The sequence below is a fragment of the Ranitomeya imitator genome, chromosome 7 (assembly GCF_032444005.1).
Source record: "Ranitomeya imitator isolate aRanImi1 chromosome 7, aRanImi1.pri, whole genome shotgun sequence".
Taxonomy (NCBI): domain Eukaryota; kingdom Metazoa; phylum Chordata; class Amphibia; order Anura; family Dendrobatidae; genus Ranitomeya; species Ranitomeya imitator.
This window is the reverse complement of record NC_091288.1, coordinates 133643901-133662061: the sequence shown is the minus strand read 5'-3', so window position 1 is coordinate 133662061 and position 18161 is coordinate 133643901. Positions and strand designations below refer to the sequence as shown.

The following is an 18161-nucleotide window of genomic DNA, read 5'->3' as shown; positions in this document are numbered from 1 at the left end:
ATTTGTAGACCGCTATTACGTCTCCTCTTAGCTTTATTTTTTGCAAGCTAAACTTTCCCATATTCTTTAACAGTTCCCCATAGGACATATTTTGCAGGCTGCTTACCATCCTGATAGCTCTTCTCTGAACTTGCTCCAGTATTTCTATGTATTTTTTAAAATGTGGTGGCCAGAACTGGAAACAGTTTTCCAGAATCCCCCACGACCAACACTCTTTTTCTTCACCAAATTGCTTCTTTTTTTCTCTCTTCAAGAGGCTTCTGATTTCTTGGTGTAGTGTTCTTAGTGGACAAAGCACTTATTTGATGTACATCTTCATAGTTGTCATGCGCGAGAGTCTGATAATGGTTCTGCAGCTGTATGGGTGCTGACTGCCTCCTCATTCTACTACTTCCATTTTTCTTCTTCTGCAGGCACATTGAAAGGTGCTTATCTTTGAACATTCTTAATAGTGTTTTTCCTCTGGCAAGTCTGTAAGCATAAAGCACACATTAAAGCTCATTCTATGGAAAATTGCAATCTCCATGTTAAACAAAATTAGTTTCTGTTAAATCACCATAAAGATTTGCATGCCATTATGCACTAAGCATCATCAAAAGATTGCCATACCGAGAATGAACCATGGTATTGGCAGCATTATGCAATGGGCTGCTTTTCAGCAGCTTTAACTTGGTCTTTTAGTAAAGGTGGAGAAAATAATGAACATTTCCAAATATCAGTCTCGTTTTGCATAAAAACCTTCAGACCTCTGCCAAAAAAAACAAAGAATTTCACCTTTTTTTTAAATTTGTTTATTAAACATCAAAAGAACAAAGAACAATAAGACATACATGTTGCTTGCAACCAAGCCAGTACAAATGTATAGCACAAGTCATATCAGCACATATCTTGGTACATAGACCCAGTCTCAGAAAACTTAAAGTAATACAGTATATCCACGGACCTGTAATAAAACTCTAAAACTGTCTTGCTGCCAAAACCAATTCCATTTTAATTGTGTTTAAATGTTGAAACGAGTGGAAGATAGCCGTAGGCACTACTATAAATTGTGCTGCACAAGTAGGTGCCCAAACCGTACTTATGTTGTAGATAAACTTGGCACACACGTGGTCAAATGAAAGTGAGATTTAATTGAAAGAGAGTACATACAATATTGATGTTTCGGTCTCAGGTTAGACCTTCATCAATGTACCTCTCTTAGAGTATTTCATAGATTGACGTTCTAATAGGAAATTAATCCCTCTGCTTGTGGCTGGTACAGCTATAAATAGCAGGCTACACTTGGCGCCAGTGCTGTGCTGTGTGGACGCGGCATCCACTGCTCTTCCTGAGTGGTGGATGCCGCGTCCGCACATCACAGCACTGGCGCCAAGTGTAGCCTGCTATTTATAGCTGTACATGCCACAAGCAGAGGGATTAATTTCCTATTAGAATGGCAATCTATGAAATACTCTGAGAGGTACATTGATGAAGGTCTAACCTGAGACCAAAACGTCAATATTGTATGTACTCTCATTCAATTAAATCTAACTTTCATTTGACCACGTGTGTGCCAAGTTTATCTACAACATAAATGTTGAAATGAGGCGTGAACCAATGCAGAATTCTACCATTTATTATATTGAGGCAAGGCTATCTGTCCCGTCATGACATGGTGAGGTATGATGAGTTCCATATATCCCAGATCTTATCAAATTTTCCCATGCAACCCCTATTCTGGTATAACTGAATTCACCAGATCAATCCAAGCGCTAAGGGATGGGTGATTGTTTCCCATCCAGAGCAAAGCTATTATTTTCCTTGCCAGAAAAAGTGTTTCTCTCAAAAAAATTTGAACATGGTGCCCCCACGTCTCTTCTTCCAGGACCCCGAATAAACATATTAATGGGTTCAAAGGAACGGGGCTATGTACAAGGGAGCTTAGTAACGATGTCACCTCACTCCAAAAGGATTGAGAATAACTGGACATCCCCAGACCATATTTTAAAAATTTGCTTCCCCTATATCGCATCTGACATTCTGAAGAGTTAGTCCAACCCATTTTAAATAATCGTGACGGGGTTAAATATGATTGATGTATTATATATATAGTTGGATCATCTTATTGTTGGCCGAAGGGGACACTGTTGTGAATTCCGCTCTTGGGCTCCCTCCGGTGGTTTTAAGAGGAATGGCTGCTCCTTGGATTTAGCAGTCAGCAGCTGCTTCCACTAATTGTCTATTCTGCTCGGCTATTTAGCCTGGCTCTTTCCTTCAGCTTGTGCCACTTGTCAATGGTTCCTGGTTGGATTCACATCTCTGCTTGGATTTCCCTGATATCCTGACCAGTTCAGCAAAGATAAGTCCTTGCTTTGCTCTTTTCTGTCCACATGTTGTGGACTTAATTGTTCGGTATATTCTATGTTTTTGTCCAGCTGGTCAGTATGGATTATTTCAGTTAAGCTGGGAGCTCTGGGAAGCAGATTTACCCTCCACACCTTTAGTCAGGTGTGGAAATTTTTGTAAACTCTGTGGTGGATTTTTCTAGTTTTTAATACTGACCGCACAGTATTCCGTCCTATCTATCTAGCTAGACTGGCCTCCTTTGCTACATCCTGGTTTCATTCTACGTATGTCTTTTCCCTCTCCACTCACAGTCATTATTTGTGGGGGGCTATCTATTCTTTGGGGATTTTCTCTGAGGCAAGATAGCTTTCCTGTTTCTATCTTTAGGGGTAGTTAGTTCTCAGGCTGTGACAAGGTGTCTAGGGAGTGACAGGAACATCCCACGGCTACTTCTAGTGTGGTGTTGAGCTTAGGAACTGCGGTCAGTACAGGTACCACCTCCTTCAGAGCTTGTCCCATGTTGCTCCTTAACCACCAGTTCATAACAGTACAAGTGGCCAAAAATGAATTAAATGCATCTCAAAAGAAGGAAAAAGAAATTCTTAGCCATTTTTTTTTTGCACTCTGTTTTGTCTTTTTTTTTTCCTCTTGATTTCTGGGTGGTTCAGGATTTTGGCGCTGGCATGGATGTTCAGGGTTTGTTTTCTCGTGTGGATCAACTTGCTGCAAGAGTACAGAGTATCCAAGATTATGTTGTCCAGACTCCGGCTTTGGAGCCTAGAATTCCTACTCCTGATTTGTTTTTTGGGGACAGATCCAAGTTTTTGAACTTTAAAAATAACTGCAAATTGTTTTTTGCTTTGAAACCCCATTCTTCTGGTGATCCCATTCAGCAAGTTAAAATCATCATATCCTTGCTGCGTGGTGACCCTCAGGACTGGGCATTTTCCCTTGAATCAGGGGATCCGGCATTGCTGAATGTAGACGCATTTTTTTAAGAGCTCAGATTATTGTATGACGAATCTAATTCTGTGGATCATGCAGACAAAACCCTGTTGGCCCTGTGTCAAGGTCAGGAAGCGGCAGAATTATACTGCCAGAAATTTAGAAAATGGTCTTTGCTCACTAAATGGAATGAGGATGCTCTGGCTGCAATTTTCAGAAAAAGTCTTTCTGAAGCCCTTAAAGATGTTATGGTGGGCTTCCCTACGCCTACTGGTTTGAGCGAATCTATGTCTCTAGCCATTCAAATTGATCGGCGTCTGCGCGAGCGCAACGCTGTGCACCATATGGCAGTGTCCTCTGAGCAGAGTCCTGAGCCTATGCAATTTGATAGGATTTTGACTAGAACAGAACGGCAGGAATTCAGACGTCAGAATAGGCTGTGTTTTTACTGTGGTGATTCTGCCCATGTTATTTCTGATTGCCCTAAGCGTACTAAGAGGGTCGCTAGGTCTGTTACCATTAGTACTGTACAGCCTAAATTTCTCTTATCTGTGACCCTGATTTGCTCATCATCATCCTTTTCTGTCATGGCATTTGTGGATTCAGGCGCTGCCCTGAACTTAATGGACTTAGAATTCGCCAGGCGCTGTGGCTTTTCCTTGCAGCCTTTACAGAGCCCTATTCCTTTGAGGGGCATTGATGCTACACCATTGGCCAAGGATAAACCTCAGTACTGGACGCAGATGACCATGTACATGGCTCCAGCACATCAGGAAGATTGCCGTTTTCTGGTGTTGCATAACCTGCATGATGTTGTTGTACTGGGTTTTACATGGTTACAGGAACATAATCCGGTGCCGGATTGGAAAACTATGTCTGTGACTAGTTGGGGTTGTCAAGGGGTGCATAGTGACGTTCCTTTGATGTCAATTTCCTCTTCCCCCTCTTCTGAAGTCCCTGAGTTTTTGTCGGATTTCCAGGATGTATTTGATGAGCCCAAGTCCAGTTCCCTTCCGCCGCACAGGGACTGTGATTGTGCTATTGACTTGATTCCTGGCTGCAAGTTCCCTAAGGGCCGACTTTTCAATCTGTCTGTGCCAGAGCATGCCGCCATGCGGAGTTATGTTAAGGAGTCTTTGGAGAAGGGGCATATTCGGCCGTCTTCGTCACCATTGGGAGCGGGTTTCTTTTTTGTTGCTAAGAAGGATGGCTCCTTGAGACCCTGTATAGATTATTGTCTTCTTAATAAGATCAAAAAAAACTATGTAAAGCAGTTAATACAAGAGAAGATAGTATTCTGCTACAGATGGATCTGGATAAGTTGGAAACTTGGGCTGAAAGGTGGCAGATGAGGTTTAACAATGATAAATGTAAGGTTATACACATGGGAAGAGGGAATCAATATCACCATTACACACTGAACGGGAAACCACTGGGTAAATCTGACAGGGAGAAGGACTTGGGGATCCTAGTTAATGATAAACTTACCTGGAGCAGCCAGTGCCAGGCAGCAGCTGCCAAGGCAAACAGGATCATGGGGTGCATTAAAAGAGGTCTGGATACACATGATGAGAGCATTATACTGCCTCTGTACAAATCCCTAGTTAGACCGCACATGGAGTACTGTGTCCAGTTTTGGGCACCGGTGCTCAGGAAGGATATAATGGAACTAGAGAGAGTACAAAGGAGGGCAACAAAATTAATAAAGGGGATGGGAGAACTACAATACCCAGATAGATTAGCGAAATTAGGATTATTTAGTCTAGAAAAAAGACGACTGAGGGGCGATCTAATAACCATGTATAAGTATATAAGGGGACAATACAAATATCTCGCTGAGGATCTGTTTATACCAAGGAAGGTGACGGGCACAAGGGGGCATTCTTTGCGTCTGGAGGAGAGAAGGTTTTTCCACCAACATAGAAGAGGATTCTTTACTGTTAGGGCAGTGAGAATCTGGAATTGCTTGCCTGAGGAGGTGGTGATGGCGAACTCAGTCGAGGGGTTCAAGAGAGGCCTGGATGTCTTCCTGGAGCAGAACAATATTGTATCATACAATTATTAGGTTCTGTAGAAGGACGTAGATCTGGGTATTTATTATGATGGAATATAGGCTGAACTGGATGGACAAATGTCTTTTTTCGGCCTTACTAACTATGTTACTATGTTACTATGTTACTATCACTGTCAAATTCCAATACCCCTTGCCTTTGCTTTCTGATTTGTTTGCTCGGATTAAGGGGGCTAGTTGGTTTACTAAGATTGACCTTCAAGGGGCATATAATCTTGTTCGTATTAAACAGGGTGACGAATGGAAAACTGCATTTAATACGCCCGAAGGCCATTTTGAATACCTTGTGATGCCATTCGGGCTCTCTAATGCTCCATCTGTGTTCTAATCCTTCATGCATGATATTTTCCGCAATTATCTTGATAAATTCATGGTTGTATATTTGGATGATATTTTGATTTTTTCCGATGATTGGGAATCTCATGTGAAGCAGGTCAGGATGGTGTTCTAGATCCTTCGTGATAATTCTTTATTTGTGAAGGGGTCTAAGTGCCTATTCGGAGTTCAGAAGGTCTCTTTTTTGGGTTTATTTTTTCCTCCTCGTCTATGGAAATGGATCTTGTTAAGGTCCAAGCCATTCATGACTGGATTCAACCCACATCTGTGAAGAGCCTTCAGAAATTTTTGGGCTTTGCTAATTTCTATCGCCGTTTCATTGCCTACTTTTCCAGTGTGGTTAAGCCCCTTACTGATTTGACGAAGAAAGGCGCTGATGTGACGAATTGGTCCTTTGCGGCTGTTGAGGACTTTCAGGAGATTCCAAAATCTCAAAAGAAAAGCACATGCCCACAAAAGGTTGGAACTCCACAAATAAACGTTATTGCAAAAAAAATCAAAATTTATTTCCACAAAGTAATACTGCACACAATTAAAAACAATTAAAATTACTCCAAAGAGTAAATAGCTCCATTGATACAGAATCCATCATTATGTGTGAAATACAACTGATTTATACAAACATATTTTCTGGCATCAAGAAAAATTAGCACCAATTTTATAATTTCTAGTAATGCTGCACATAAGTATCATATATCCTTATTTCCCATACAATGGGACCTCTGAAATGGTGACCTTAAGTACATAGAACGGGTTATATCAGATATATTATAGTGGTTAAACACATAGGCCAACAGATTTTGATAGGACAAATACACAGGTGGTAATGCATGTGGCTATATCTGGAGTGAGATCTCCAAAGATGTTCATATTGATACCAGCGACATTTGTGAGTCAGTCAATATCCATATCAAGTGCAGGGTTAGTCAGCCCAAAAAAAAAACTCTACTAGGGGAGAACTATATACAGGTTGAGCCTTCTGATTGTCCTGGTGTGGATTCTGTGGTGGACAGGCTGCAGCAGATTTGGACTCGTGGTGGACAATTTGACGTTGTCTCAGGAAAAGGCTCAACGTTTTGCTAACCGCTGTCGGTGTGTTGGTCCCCGGCTTCGTGTGGGGGATTTGGTTTGGTTGTCTTCTTGTCATGTTCCTATGAAGGTTTCTTCCCCTAAGTTTAAGCCTCGGTTTATTGGTCCTTTATAAGATTTCTGAAATTATCAATCCGGTGTCTTTTCGTTTGGCTCTTCCAGCCTCTTTTGCCATTCATAATGTTTTCCATAGATCTTTGTTACGGAGATATGTGGTGCCTGTTGTTCCCTCGGTTGATCCTCCTGCCCCGGTGTTGGTTGAGGGAGAGTTGGAATATGAGGTTGAGAAAAATTTTGGATTCTCGTTTTTCGAGGCGGAGGCTTCAGTATCTTGTCAAGTGGAAGGGTTATGGCCAGGAGGATAATTCTTGGGTTGTTGCCTCCGATGTCCATGCCGCCGATTTGGTTCGTGCTTTTCACTTGGCTCATCCTGATCGGCCTGGGGGCTCTGGTGAAGGTTCGGTGACCCCTCCTCAAGGGGGGGTACTGTTGTGAATTCCGCTCTTGGGCTCCCTCCGGTGGTGGTAAGTGGCACTTTTGTGAGTTCTGCTCTTGGGCTCCCTCCGGTGGTTTTAAGTGGAATGGCTGCTCCTTGGATTTAGCAGTCAGCAGCTGCTTCCACTAATTGTCTATTCTGCTCGGCTATTTAGCCTGGCTCTTTCCTTCAGCTTGTGCCACTTGTCAATGGTTCCTGGTTGGATTCACATCTCTGCTTGGATTTCCCTGATATCCTGACCAGTTCAGCAAAGATAAGTCCTTGCTTTGCTCTTTTCTGTCCACATGTTGTGGACTTAATTGTTCGGTATATTCTATGTTTTTGTCCAGCTGGTCAGTATGGATTATTTCAGTTAAGCTGGAAGCTCTGGGAAGCAGATTTACCCTCCACACCTTTAGTCAGGTGTGGAGATTTTTGTAAACTCTGTGGTGGATTTTTCTAGTTTTTAATACTGACCGCACAGTATTCCGTCCTGTCCTATCTATCTAGCTAGACTGGCCTCCTTTGCTACATCCTGGTTTCATTCTACGTATGTCTTTTCCCTCTCCACTCACAGTCATTATTTGTGGGGGGCTGTCTATCCTTTGGGGATTTTCTCTGAGGCAAGATAACTTTCCTGTTTCTATCTTTAAGGGTAGTTAGTTCTCAGGCTGTGACGAGGTGTCTAGGGAGTGACAGGAACATCCCACGGCTACTTCTAGTGTGGTGTTGAGCTTAGGAACTGCGGTCAGTACAGGTACCACCTCCTTCAGAGCTTGTCCCATGTTGCTCCTTAACCACCAGTTCATAACAGGACACCCTAGATGGGGATTCAAGAATTGTCTCCCAGTCCTCATTTTGAAGATCAGGAACTAGGAGTTTCCAGTTTTCCTTAACCGGCAATACCGCCGAGTCCGCACTTACGGACAGCATATGAGTGTACAATGTGGATATAAGACCCTGGGGCCCCTCTGATTTAAGGATCCCTATTAATGAAAGGCATGATATTATTAGCACGGCATTTACTCTTCGCATGTACGATTGTATTTTGATCTGAGTTGCAGATAACGGAAGAATTGGGGCCTTGGGATATCATACTTAGTCTGTAACTGTTCGAAAGACATTAATACGCCCTGCTCATACAAATTATTTATGAAAACAACACCGCATGAGGTCCAGAATTGAGAAGATGGGTCAATCAGTAACTCCGGTAAGTATATATTATTCCATATTGGCATTTCGGCTATAATATCTTCAAAATGAATGGCCCTTTTCACCTGCTTCCAAACCAATCTCACTAAGCGGATAAGCGGTAATAATTTAGAGGTGTTGGGTCTGTCAATTTCTAAAAAGCCTAATGGGCAATCAAGCTTCGCAGCGTGAGCCAGATCACTCTCCGAGTTTGGCAAATGACCCCCAGGCATCCACTTACCCAGAGCCCTAAGTTGTCTAGCCAAATAATACAGGGAAAAGTCAGGCAGCGCCACATCTCCCATTTGCTTGGATCTATGTAAAAAAGATAATTTAAGTTTAGGCCTGGCTTTCCCCCATATAAAGGATGAGATCAACGAATTTAGATTTGAAAAAAAGGGTCCGGGAACAGGAACTGCACTGTGCTGAAGGGAATAATTGAGCTTCGGAAGTAATATCATCTTGATCAGATTTATGCGACCAGAAACATACAAGGGTAATTTACTCCACACCGCCAATTTATGCTTGACTAGATCCAATAACGGGAGGGCATTAAATTGTATGTCAAATCTACTGTATTTGGGTATAATTATCCCTAAATATTTAAAGTGGTACACCACTGGCAATAAGAATAGCTCTTTAACCCCTTCATGACCCAGCCTATTTTGACCTTAAAGACCTTGCCGTTTTTTGCAGTGTCCCTTTATGAGGTAATAACTCAGGAACGCTTCAACGGATCCTAGCGGTTCTGAGATTGTTCTTTCGTGACATATTGGGCTTCATGTTAGTGGTAAATTTAGGTCAATAAATTCTGCGTTTATTTGTGATAAAAACGGAAATTTGGCGAAAATTTTGAAAATTTCGCTATTTTCACATTTTTAATTTTTATTCTGTTAAACCAGAGAGTTATGTGACACAAAATAGTTAATAAATAACATTTCCCACATGTCTACTTTACATCAGCACAATTTTGGAAACAAAATTTTTTTTTGCTTGGAAGTTATAAGGGTTAAAATTTGACCAGTGATTTCTCATTTTTACAACGAAATTTACAAAACCATTTTTTTTAGGGACCACCTCACATTTGAAGTCAGTTTGAGGGGTCTATATGGCTGAAAATACCCAAAAGTGACACCATTCTAAAAAATGCACCCCTCAAGGTACTCAAAACCACATTCAAGAAGTTTAATAACCCTTCAGGTACTTCACAGCAGCAGAAGCAACATGGAAGGAAAAAATGAACATTTAACTTTTTAATCACAAAAATTATCTTTTAGCAACAATTTTTTTTATTTTCCCAATGGTAAAAGGAGAAACTGAACCACGAAAGTTGTTGTCCAATTTGTCCTGAGTACGCTGATACCTCATATGTGGGGGTAAACCACTGTTTGGGCGCACGGCAGGGCTTGGAAGGGAAGGAGCGCCATTTGACTTTTTGAATGAAAAATTTGCTCCACTCTTTAGCGGACACCATGTCACGTTTGGAGAGCCCCCGTGTGCCCAAAAATTGGAGCTCCCCCACAAGTGACCCCATTTTGGAAACTAGACACCCCAAGGAACTTATCTAGATGCATAGTGAGCACTTTGAACCCCCAGGTGCTTCACGAATTGATCCGTAAAAATGAAAAATTACTTTTTTTTTCACAAAAAAATTTTTAGCCTCAATTTTTTCATTTTCACATGGGCAATAGGATAAAATGGATCCTAAAATTTGTTGGGCAATTTCTCCCGAGTAGGCCGATACCTCATATGTGGGGGTAAACCACTGTTTGGGCACACGGCAAGGCTCGGAAGGGAAGGAGTGCCATTTGACTTTTTGAATGGAAAATTAGCTCCAATTGTTAGCGGACACCATGTCGCGTTTGGAGAGCCCCGGTGTGCCTAAACATTGGAGCTCCCCCACAAGTGACCCCATTTTGGAAACTAGACCCCCAAGGAACTTATCTAGATGCATATTGAGCACTTTAAACCCCCAGGTGCTTGACAGAAGTTTATAACGCAGAGCCATGAAAATAAAAAATAATTTTTCTTTCCTCAAAAATGATTTTTTAGCCTGGAATTTCCTATTTTGCCAAGGGTAATAGGAGAAATTGGACCCCAAATGTTGTTGTCCAGTTTGTCCTGAGTACGCTGATACCCCATATGTGGGGGTAAACCACTGTTTGGGCGCACGGCAGGGCTCGGAAGGGAAGGCACACCATTTGGCTTTTTAAATGGAAAATTAGCTCCAATCATTAGCGGACACCATGTCACGTTTGGAGAGCCCCAGTGTGCCTAAACATTGGAGATCCCCCACAAATGACCCCATTTTGGAAACTAGACCCCCAAAGGAACTAATCTAGATGTGTGGTGAGGACTTTGAATCCCCAAGTGCTTCACAGAAGTGTATAACACCCAGCCATGAAAATAAAAAAAACATTTTTTCTCAAAAATGATCTTTTAGCCTGCAATTTTTTATTTTCCCAAGGGTAACAGGAGAAATTTGACCGCAAAAGTTGTTGTCCAGTTTCTCCTGAGTACGCTGATACCCCATGTGTGGGGGTAAACCACTCTTTGGGCACATGCCGGGGCTCGGAAGTGAAGTTGGGACGTTTTGAAATGCAGACTTTGATGGAATGCTCTGCGGGCATCACGTTGCGTTTGCAGAGCCCCTGATGTGGCTAAACAGTAGAAACCCCCCACAAGTGACCCCATTTTGGAAACTAGACCCCGAAAGGAACTTATCTAGATGTGTGGTGAGCACTTTGAACCCCCAAGTGCTTCACAGAAGTTTATAATGCAGAGCCGTGAAAATAATAAATACGTTTTCTTTCCTCAAAAATAATTATTTAGCCCAGAATTTTTTATTTTCCCAAGGGTTACAGGAGAAATTGGAACCCAAAAGTTGTTGTCCAGTTTCTCCTGAGTACGCGGATACCCCATGTGTGGGGGTAAACTACTGTTTGGGCACACGTCGGGGCTCAGAAGGGAAGTAGTGACTTTTGAAATGCAGACTTTGATGGAATGGTCTGCGGGCATCACGCTGCGTTTGCAGAGCCCCTGATGTGGCTAAACAGTAGAAACCCCCCACAAGTGACCCCATTTTGGAAACTAGACCCCGAAAGGAACTTATCTAGATGTGTGGTGAGCACTTTGAACCCCTAAGTGCTTCACAGACGTTTACAACGCAGAGCCGTGAAAATAAAAAATCATATTTCTTTCCTCAAAAATGATGTTTTAGCAAGAATTTGTTTATTTTCACAAGGGTAACAGGAGAAATTGGACCCCAGTAATTGTTGCGCAGTTTGTCCTGAGTACACTGGTACCCCATATGTGGGGGTAAACCACTGTTTGGGCGCACGTCGGGGCCCGGAAGTGAGGGAGCACCATTTGACTTTTTGAATACAAGATTGGCTGGAATCAATGGTGGCGCCATGTTGCGTTTGGAGACCCCTGATGTGCCTAAACAATGGAAACCCCTCAATTCTACCTCCAACACTAACCCCAACACACCCCTAACCCTAATCCCAACTGTAGCCATAACCCTAATCACAACCCTAACCACAACCCTAATTCCAACCCTAACCCTAAGGCTATGTGCCCACGTTGCGGATTCGTGTGAGATTTTTCAGCATCATTTTTGAAAAATCCGCGGGTAAAAGGCACTGCGTTTTACCTGCGGATTTACCGCAGATTTCCAGCGTTTTTTGTGCGGATTTCACCTGTGGATTCCTATTGAGGAACAGGTGTAAAACGCTGCGGAATCCGCACAAAGAATTGACATGCTGGGGAAAATACAATGCAGCGTTTCCGCGCGGTATTTTCCGCACTATGGGCTACAGCGGATTTGGTTTTCCATAGGTTTGCATGGTACTGTAAACCTGATGGAACACTGCTGCGAATCCGCAGCGGCCAATCCGCTGCGGATCCGCAGCCAAATCCGCACCGTTTGCACATAGCCTAATTCTAAAGGTATATGCACACTCTGCGGAAAACGCTGCGGATCCGCAGCAGTTTCCCATGAGTTTACAGTTCAATGTAAACCTATGGGAAACAAAAATCGCTGTACACATGCTGCGGAAAAACTGCACGGAAACGCAGTGGTTTACATTCCGCAGCATGTCACTTCTTTCTGCGGATTCCGCAGCGGTTTTACAACTGCTCCAATAGAAAATCGCAGTTGTAAAACCGCAGTGAAATGCGCAGAAAAACCGCGGTAAATCTGCCATAAATCCGCAGCGGTTTAGCACTGCGGATTTATCAAATCCACAGCGGAAAAATCCGCAGAGGAACAGAATACGTGTGCACATACCGAAACCCTAGCCCTAACCCTAGCCCTAGCCCAAACCCTAGCCCTAACCCTAACCCTATTCTAACCTTAGTGGAAAAAAAAAATCTTTATTTTTTTTATTGTCTCTACCTATGGGGGTGACAAAGGTGGGGGGTCATTTATTATTTTTTTTATTTTGATCACTGTGATAGATTATATCACATTAGTGTTTCCAGCCATGGCCGATGATATTGCAGCATCGGCCATGGCTGGATTGTAATATTTCACTAGTTTTAATAGGTGAAATATTACAAATCGCTCTGATTGGCAGTTTCACTTTCAACAGCCAATCAGAGCGATCGTAGCCACGGGGGGGGTTAAGCCACCCCCCCTGGGCTGTACTACCACTCCCCCTGTCCCTGCAGATCGGGTGAAATGGGAGTTAACCCTTTCGCCGGTTCTGCAGGGACGCGATCTTTCCATGACGCCACATAGGCGTCATGGGTCGGATTGGCACCAACTTTCCTGACGCCTACGTGGCGTCATGGGTCGGGAAGGGGTTAAGATGATCTGCTTAAACATGGGAGAGAGGCATCAAGGCGGATTTGTCCCAATTTATATACAATCCCGAGCATTTACTAAATCTATTTATGGTGGTAATCACATGTGGCAGTGTCTCCTCTACGTCATCCATGGATATTACCATATCATTGGCGTATAAGCCAATAACCTCCACGTGGTCTGCTATCTCAATACCTTTAATGGATGGAGTGGATCTCATATGTATAGCTCGTGCTTCAATCGCAAGAGCAAAAAGGGCCGGTGAAAGGGGGCAACCCTGTTGGGTTCCCTTATTCAGGGAGAATGTCTCTGACATGGAGCTATTAATAATTATCCAGGCTTTGTTTCATATATATTGCATTGATCCATTTTTTAAATTTGGGGCCAAATCGGTATCTCTGTAAACATGCCGACAGGAAGGGCCATTCAAGAGAGTCGAACGCCTTGTCCGTGTCCAGCGAGGCCAAAGCCCATCTATTCTCCAATACCAGTGAGCTATATTGGGCAACCGACTGGACCCTCCTAGTATTAATGGACGTATTTTTACCTGGCATGAATCCGATCCGGTCTGGGTGTATTATGTCTAGTATTACCGTATTTAACCTAATGGCTAATATTTTAGTGAACATTTTATAATCTACATTTACCAATGAGATAGGGCAATATGATCCACATTCCAGGGGGTCCTTACCTTCCTTTTGAAAACTATAATAGTTGCTTCATAATAGGAGTCTGGCAAATAACCTCCCCTCCAAATCCCTTGAAAAACCTTCAAAAGACACTGCTAAAATATCCCGGTATTGTCTATACATTTCTATGGGGAACCCGTCTGGGTCTGGTGCCTTTCCAGAAGCCATATCTGCTATAGCCGCATTAATCTCTTCCAGAGTGAAATCTGCATCTATAAAAGCTTGTTGTATAGGGCTCAACGTAGGGAATTCAATGTCTGATAAATAGTCTAAACAACCTGGTGTATTGAGGTCCTCCTGAGAGCGATACAGCTCTTTATAATATTCCTGAAAGCATTGAAGAATATTATTTGTGGAAGTCACTATTGCACCATCTGGTTTCCGGATTTTAAGTATAGTATTAGATGTATAGTGTTGTACCATGAATGCTAATAGTTTACTCGATTGATTCCCCAACTCAAAGTATGCTTGTTGAGTAAAAAAGAGTTTACGTTTAGACTTAGATTATATACTCAATATATAGATACTATGGGAAAGTAACCTTTCAGCCCTATTCTCGCTGGTTTGGCTAGTAATATAGGCCTCTTCTGAGTCCCTGTCGTCTCTCCATCTCATCATCTTCCCGTGAGGTCATACGTTTAATGTAGGAAATTGTAGAGGTCAGGCATCCTCTCAAGTATGCTTTAAGAGCATCCTAAAACATATTTATATTCTGTGGCTCCGGGTCAGATGTTATGAAAACGTCTAGTTGGTCTATAGTTCTATCATTAGGGCCTATCAGCTTGAGCCAGAATGGATTTAGTTTCCAGACCGCATTATGTCTTGTCTGACCAAAGTTGAGCTTAAGTATTACCGGACTATGGTCTGAAATGCCCATTTTCATGATCTATCTCCCCCACCCACATCGCCAAGTTACTAGAGCCAAAAATATAATCCAAGCGGGATAGGGTGCGTCTAACGGACGAGTGGCAGGTGTATTCTTTTACATCCGGATGACTTGTTCTCCACAGATCTAGCCACCCACTACCCTCCATGAATGTGGACAAACGGGAAGGGGAGGGAGTCACCCCCAAAACCTCGCCATCCAGCCTGAGCCTCTCAAGGCCCTCGTCCATAACCAAATTGAAGTCTCCCATGCATAAGATATATGCATCCGGATAATTCAGAGCAAAGAAATTTCACCTTTCAACATAACGACCCTAAGCATTTCTCCAAATCGACAAAAGAATGACTCCGCTAAACCTGACCTGAATTCAATCTGTGGATTGACCTGAAGAGGGCACTGTACATAGGAGATGCCCTTGCGGTCTGACAGATTGGAGCACTTCCGCAAGAAAGAGTGGACAAAGATTGCCATTATCAGATGTGCCTAGTTAACAAGACTAAATGCTGTCATAAATTCAAAGGGTTCTTAAAAAAATATTAGCTTAAGCGTGTTCATATTTATGCAGCCACATTATTTTAGTTATTTGTTTTTACTTTTCAACTCAAGATTTATTTTTCAATTGAAATGTACAAATTACGCACAACTTGTAGCATTCAATCTGTAAAGATATATGCAAATTGCCTCTTCAGCAAGAATGTGGACATAGTCTAGTGCCACCTATTGGAAGTAGCAATTCTGAAAGTCAATATCGACCCTTTAATGCAGGGGTCCCCAAATCCAGTCCTCAAGGCCCACCAACAGGTCATGTTTTCAGGATTTCCTTTGCATTGCACATGTGATGCAATTATTACCTGGGCAAGACTAAGGAAATCCTGAAAACATGACATGTTGGTGGGCCTTGAGGACTGGAGTTGGGGACCCCTGCTTTAATGAACCTTGCCATTTAACTTGTTATAAAAGTAAAGCCAGAATCTCAATTTTCAGACACAGCGTTTCGGGGCATTGCCCCTTGTCAATGTGAACTTGTGCAGATTTTTGCACTGATGAGGGGTAACACCCTAAAACACTGTATCTGCATATTGAGATTCTGGTTTGACTTTTATCCTAAGTCATATTGCAAGATTCATTAAAGGGTCGATAATAATTTTTAGGATTGCTACTTCTAATAGTTGGCACTAGAGTTTAAGTCCTATTTCTATCTGAAGAGTCAATTTGCTGCATATTTAATTTCACAGAGGAGCTTTGCATGACACATAGGCCTCCTTACACTGAAATGCCTAATATACCACTCTCCAAAAGGACAAATGTTACCACTTAGATTAAAGATATAAAACATTCTGAAAGAATTCTTCCTTGTATAGTTCTTAACATGGCAAAAATCAGGCATTTTAACAGGGGTGAGTAGACTTTATATCCACTGTATATAATCTATATTCACATAGTAAATGTAGAATTATCAAATGTATTGATATATTATAAAAAGATTTTTAAAAAATCTGATTTTACTAATATTCACATTTTTCCATTTCCTGATTAATATTCATTACTAATGCCTAGTTACTCTTTGCAGAAATGAAATCTACTATTTACAGATTACACGTGCCATGGTCACATGAGGATATAATTAGAGTACCAAGGTAATTTATCTTGTATTAAGTGTGTTAACTTGTTTATCAATTAAATATTTAAAGTACTGAATATGTTCCAATGTATAACGCCTAGTCTGGATATACAATGTACATGTTTAATGCACACACACAAACAAGTAAATACAACTTTATTCAGTGTGCCCCATGGTATGAATTTTGAGCTACTTTCCTGCTGTACAGAATATACTTTCAGAATTAATTTACTGTCCTTAGTGCACAGTTTGATCAGATTTTGTAAGCTCATCTGCTCGTGACAAGGCAACTCCTATACATGGAAACCAATACTATTGGACTTCCCTCTCCTTGACCTAGTCCTTAAAATTAAAAAAAAATAAAGAAAAAGAAAATAAAGGTAAAACCCAGCTCTTACTGAAAACAGCCTTGGGCAAATGGAAAGAATGCCTAGCCAATACAGAGATTTGTAGTGTACTTCAAAATTCATATTACCGTATTTTCCGGCGTATAAGACTACTTTTTGACCCCTAAAAATTGTCCCAAAAGTCGGGGGTCGTCTTATATGCCGGGTACGGCGTGTGCAGGGAGCGATCCTGGATGTCGGCGTGTGGTCCCCAGGGTCTGGAGGAGAGGATACTCTCCTTCAGGCCCTAGGATCCATATTCATGTAAAAAATAAAGAACAAAAATAAAAAACATGGATATACTCACGCTCGGACGGCCCCTGGCTCACAGCGCTGCTTGCATCTGCCTCTGTTCGTAAGAATGCAGTGAGTGAAGGACCTTCGATGACGTCGCGGTCAGGTGACCGGTCATTGAAGGTCCTTCACTCTCTGCATTCTTACGAACGGAGGCAGACGCTAGCACCGCTGAGAGCCAGGGTCCTTCCGAGGGTGAGTATATCCATGTCTGTCCCTTGCCGTCTGGTTCCTGCACTGACTGCTGGCCGTAAAGTGAAAGTGAAAGCACAGCGGTGAGTCACACAGCGGTGACTCACCGCTGTGGCTGTGCTCTGCTTTCACTTTACGGCCAGCAGTCAGTGCAGGAACCAGACGGCAAGGGACAGACAGCTGAATGTAAGTATGTACTGCTTGTTTTTTTACGCTGGTAACCAGGGTAAACATCGGGTTACTAAGCGCGGCCCTGCGCTTAGTTACCCGATGTTTACCCTGGTTACCAGTGAAGACATCGCTGAATCGGTGTCACACACGCCGATTCAGCGATGTCTGCGGGGAGTCCAGCGACCAAATAAAGTTCTGGACTTTCTTCCCCGACCAGCGACAGCACAGCAGGGGCCTGATCGCTGCTGCCTGTCACACTGGACGATATCGCTAGCGAGGACGCTGCAACGTCACGGATCGCTAGCGATATCGTCTAGTGTGACGGTACCTTTAGCCGCCTTGTTTGCAAGCTAAACATTCCTAGATCCTTTAACTCCTTTACCCCCGAGGGTAGTTTGAACGTTAATGACCAGGCCAATTTTTACAATTCTGACTATTGTCCCTTTATGAGGTAATAACTCTGGAACGCTTCAACGGATCCCAGTGATTCTCAGACTATTTTTTTGTGACATATTCTAATTCATGAAAGTGGTAAAATTTATTTGATATAACTTGCGTTTATTTGTGAAAACAATAGTAAATTTTGCGAAAATTTAGCAATTTTCCAAATTATTTTCATACCCTTAAATCACAGAGATATGTCGCACAAAATACTTAATAAATACATTTTCCACATGACT

General features: G+C 42.3%; 1 protein-coding gene across 1 annotated transcript in view; it reads left to right on the top strand.

Moving 5' to 3' along the window:
• Nucleotides 1–18161, top strand: part of PGAP1 (post-GPI attachment to proteins inositol deacylase 1) — a 1319879-nt gene that overhangs the window by 740363 nt on the left and 561355 nt on the right. Inside the window, exon 17 of the mRNA XM_069733825.1 lies at nt 16388–16454. Within this exon, the coding sequence (XP_069589926.1) occupies nt 16388–16454 (67 nt within the window). The remainder of the gene's footprint in view (nt 1–16387; nt 16455–18161) is intronic.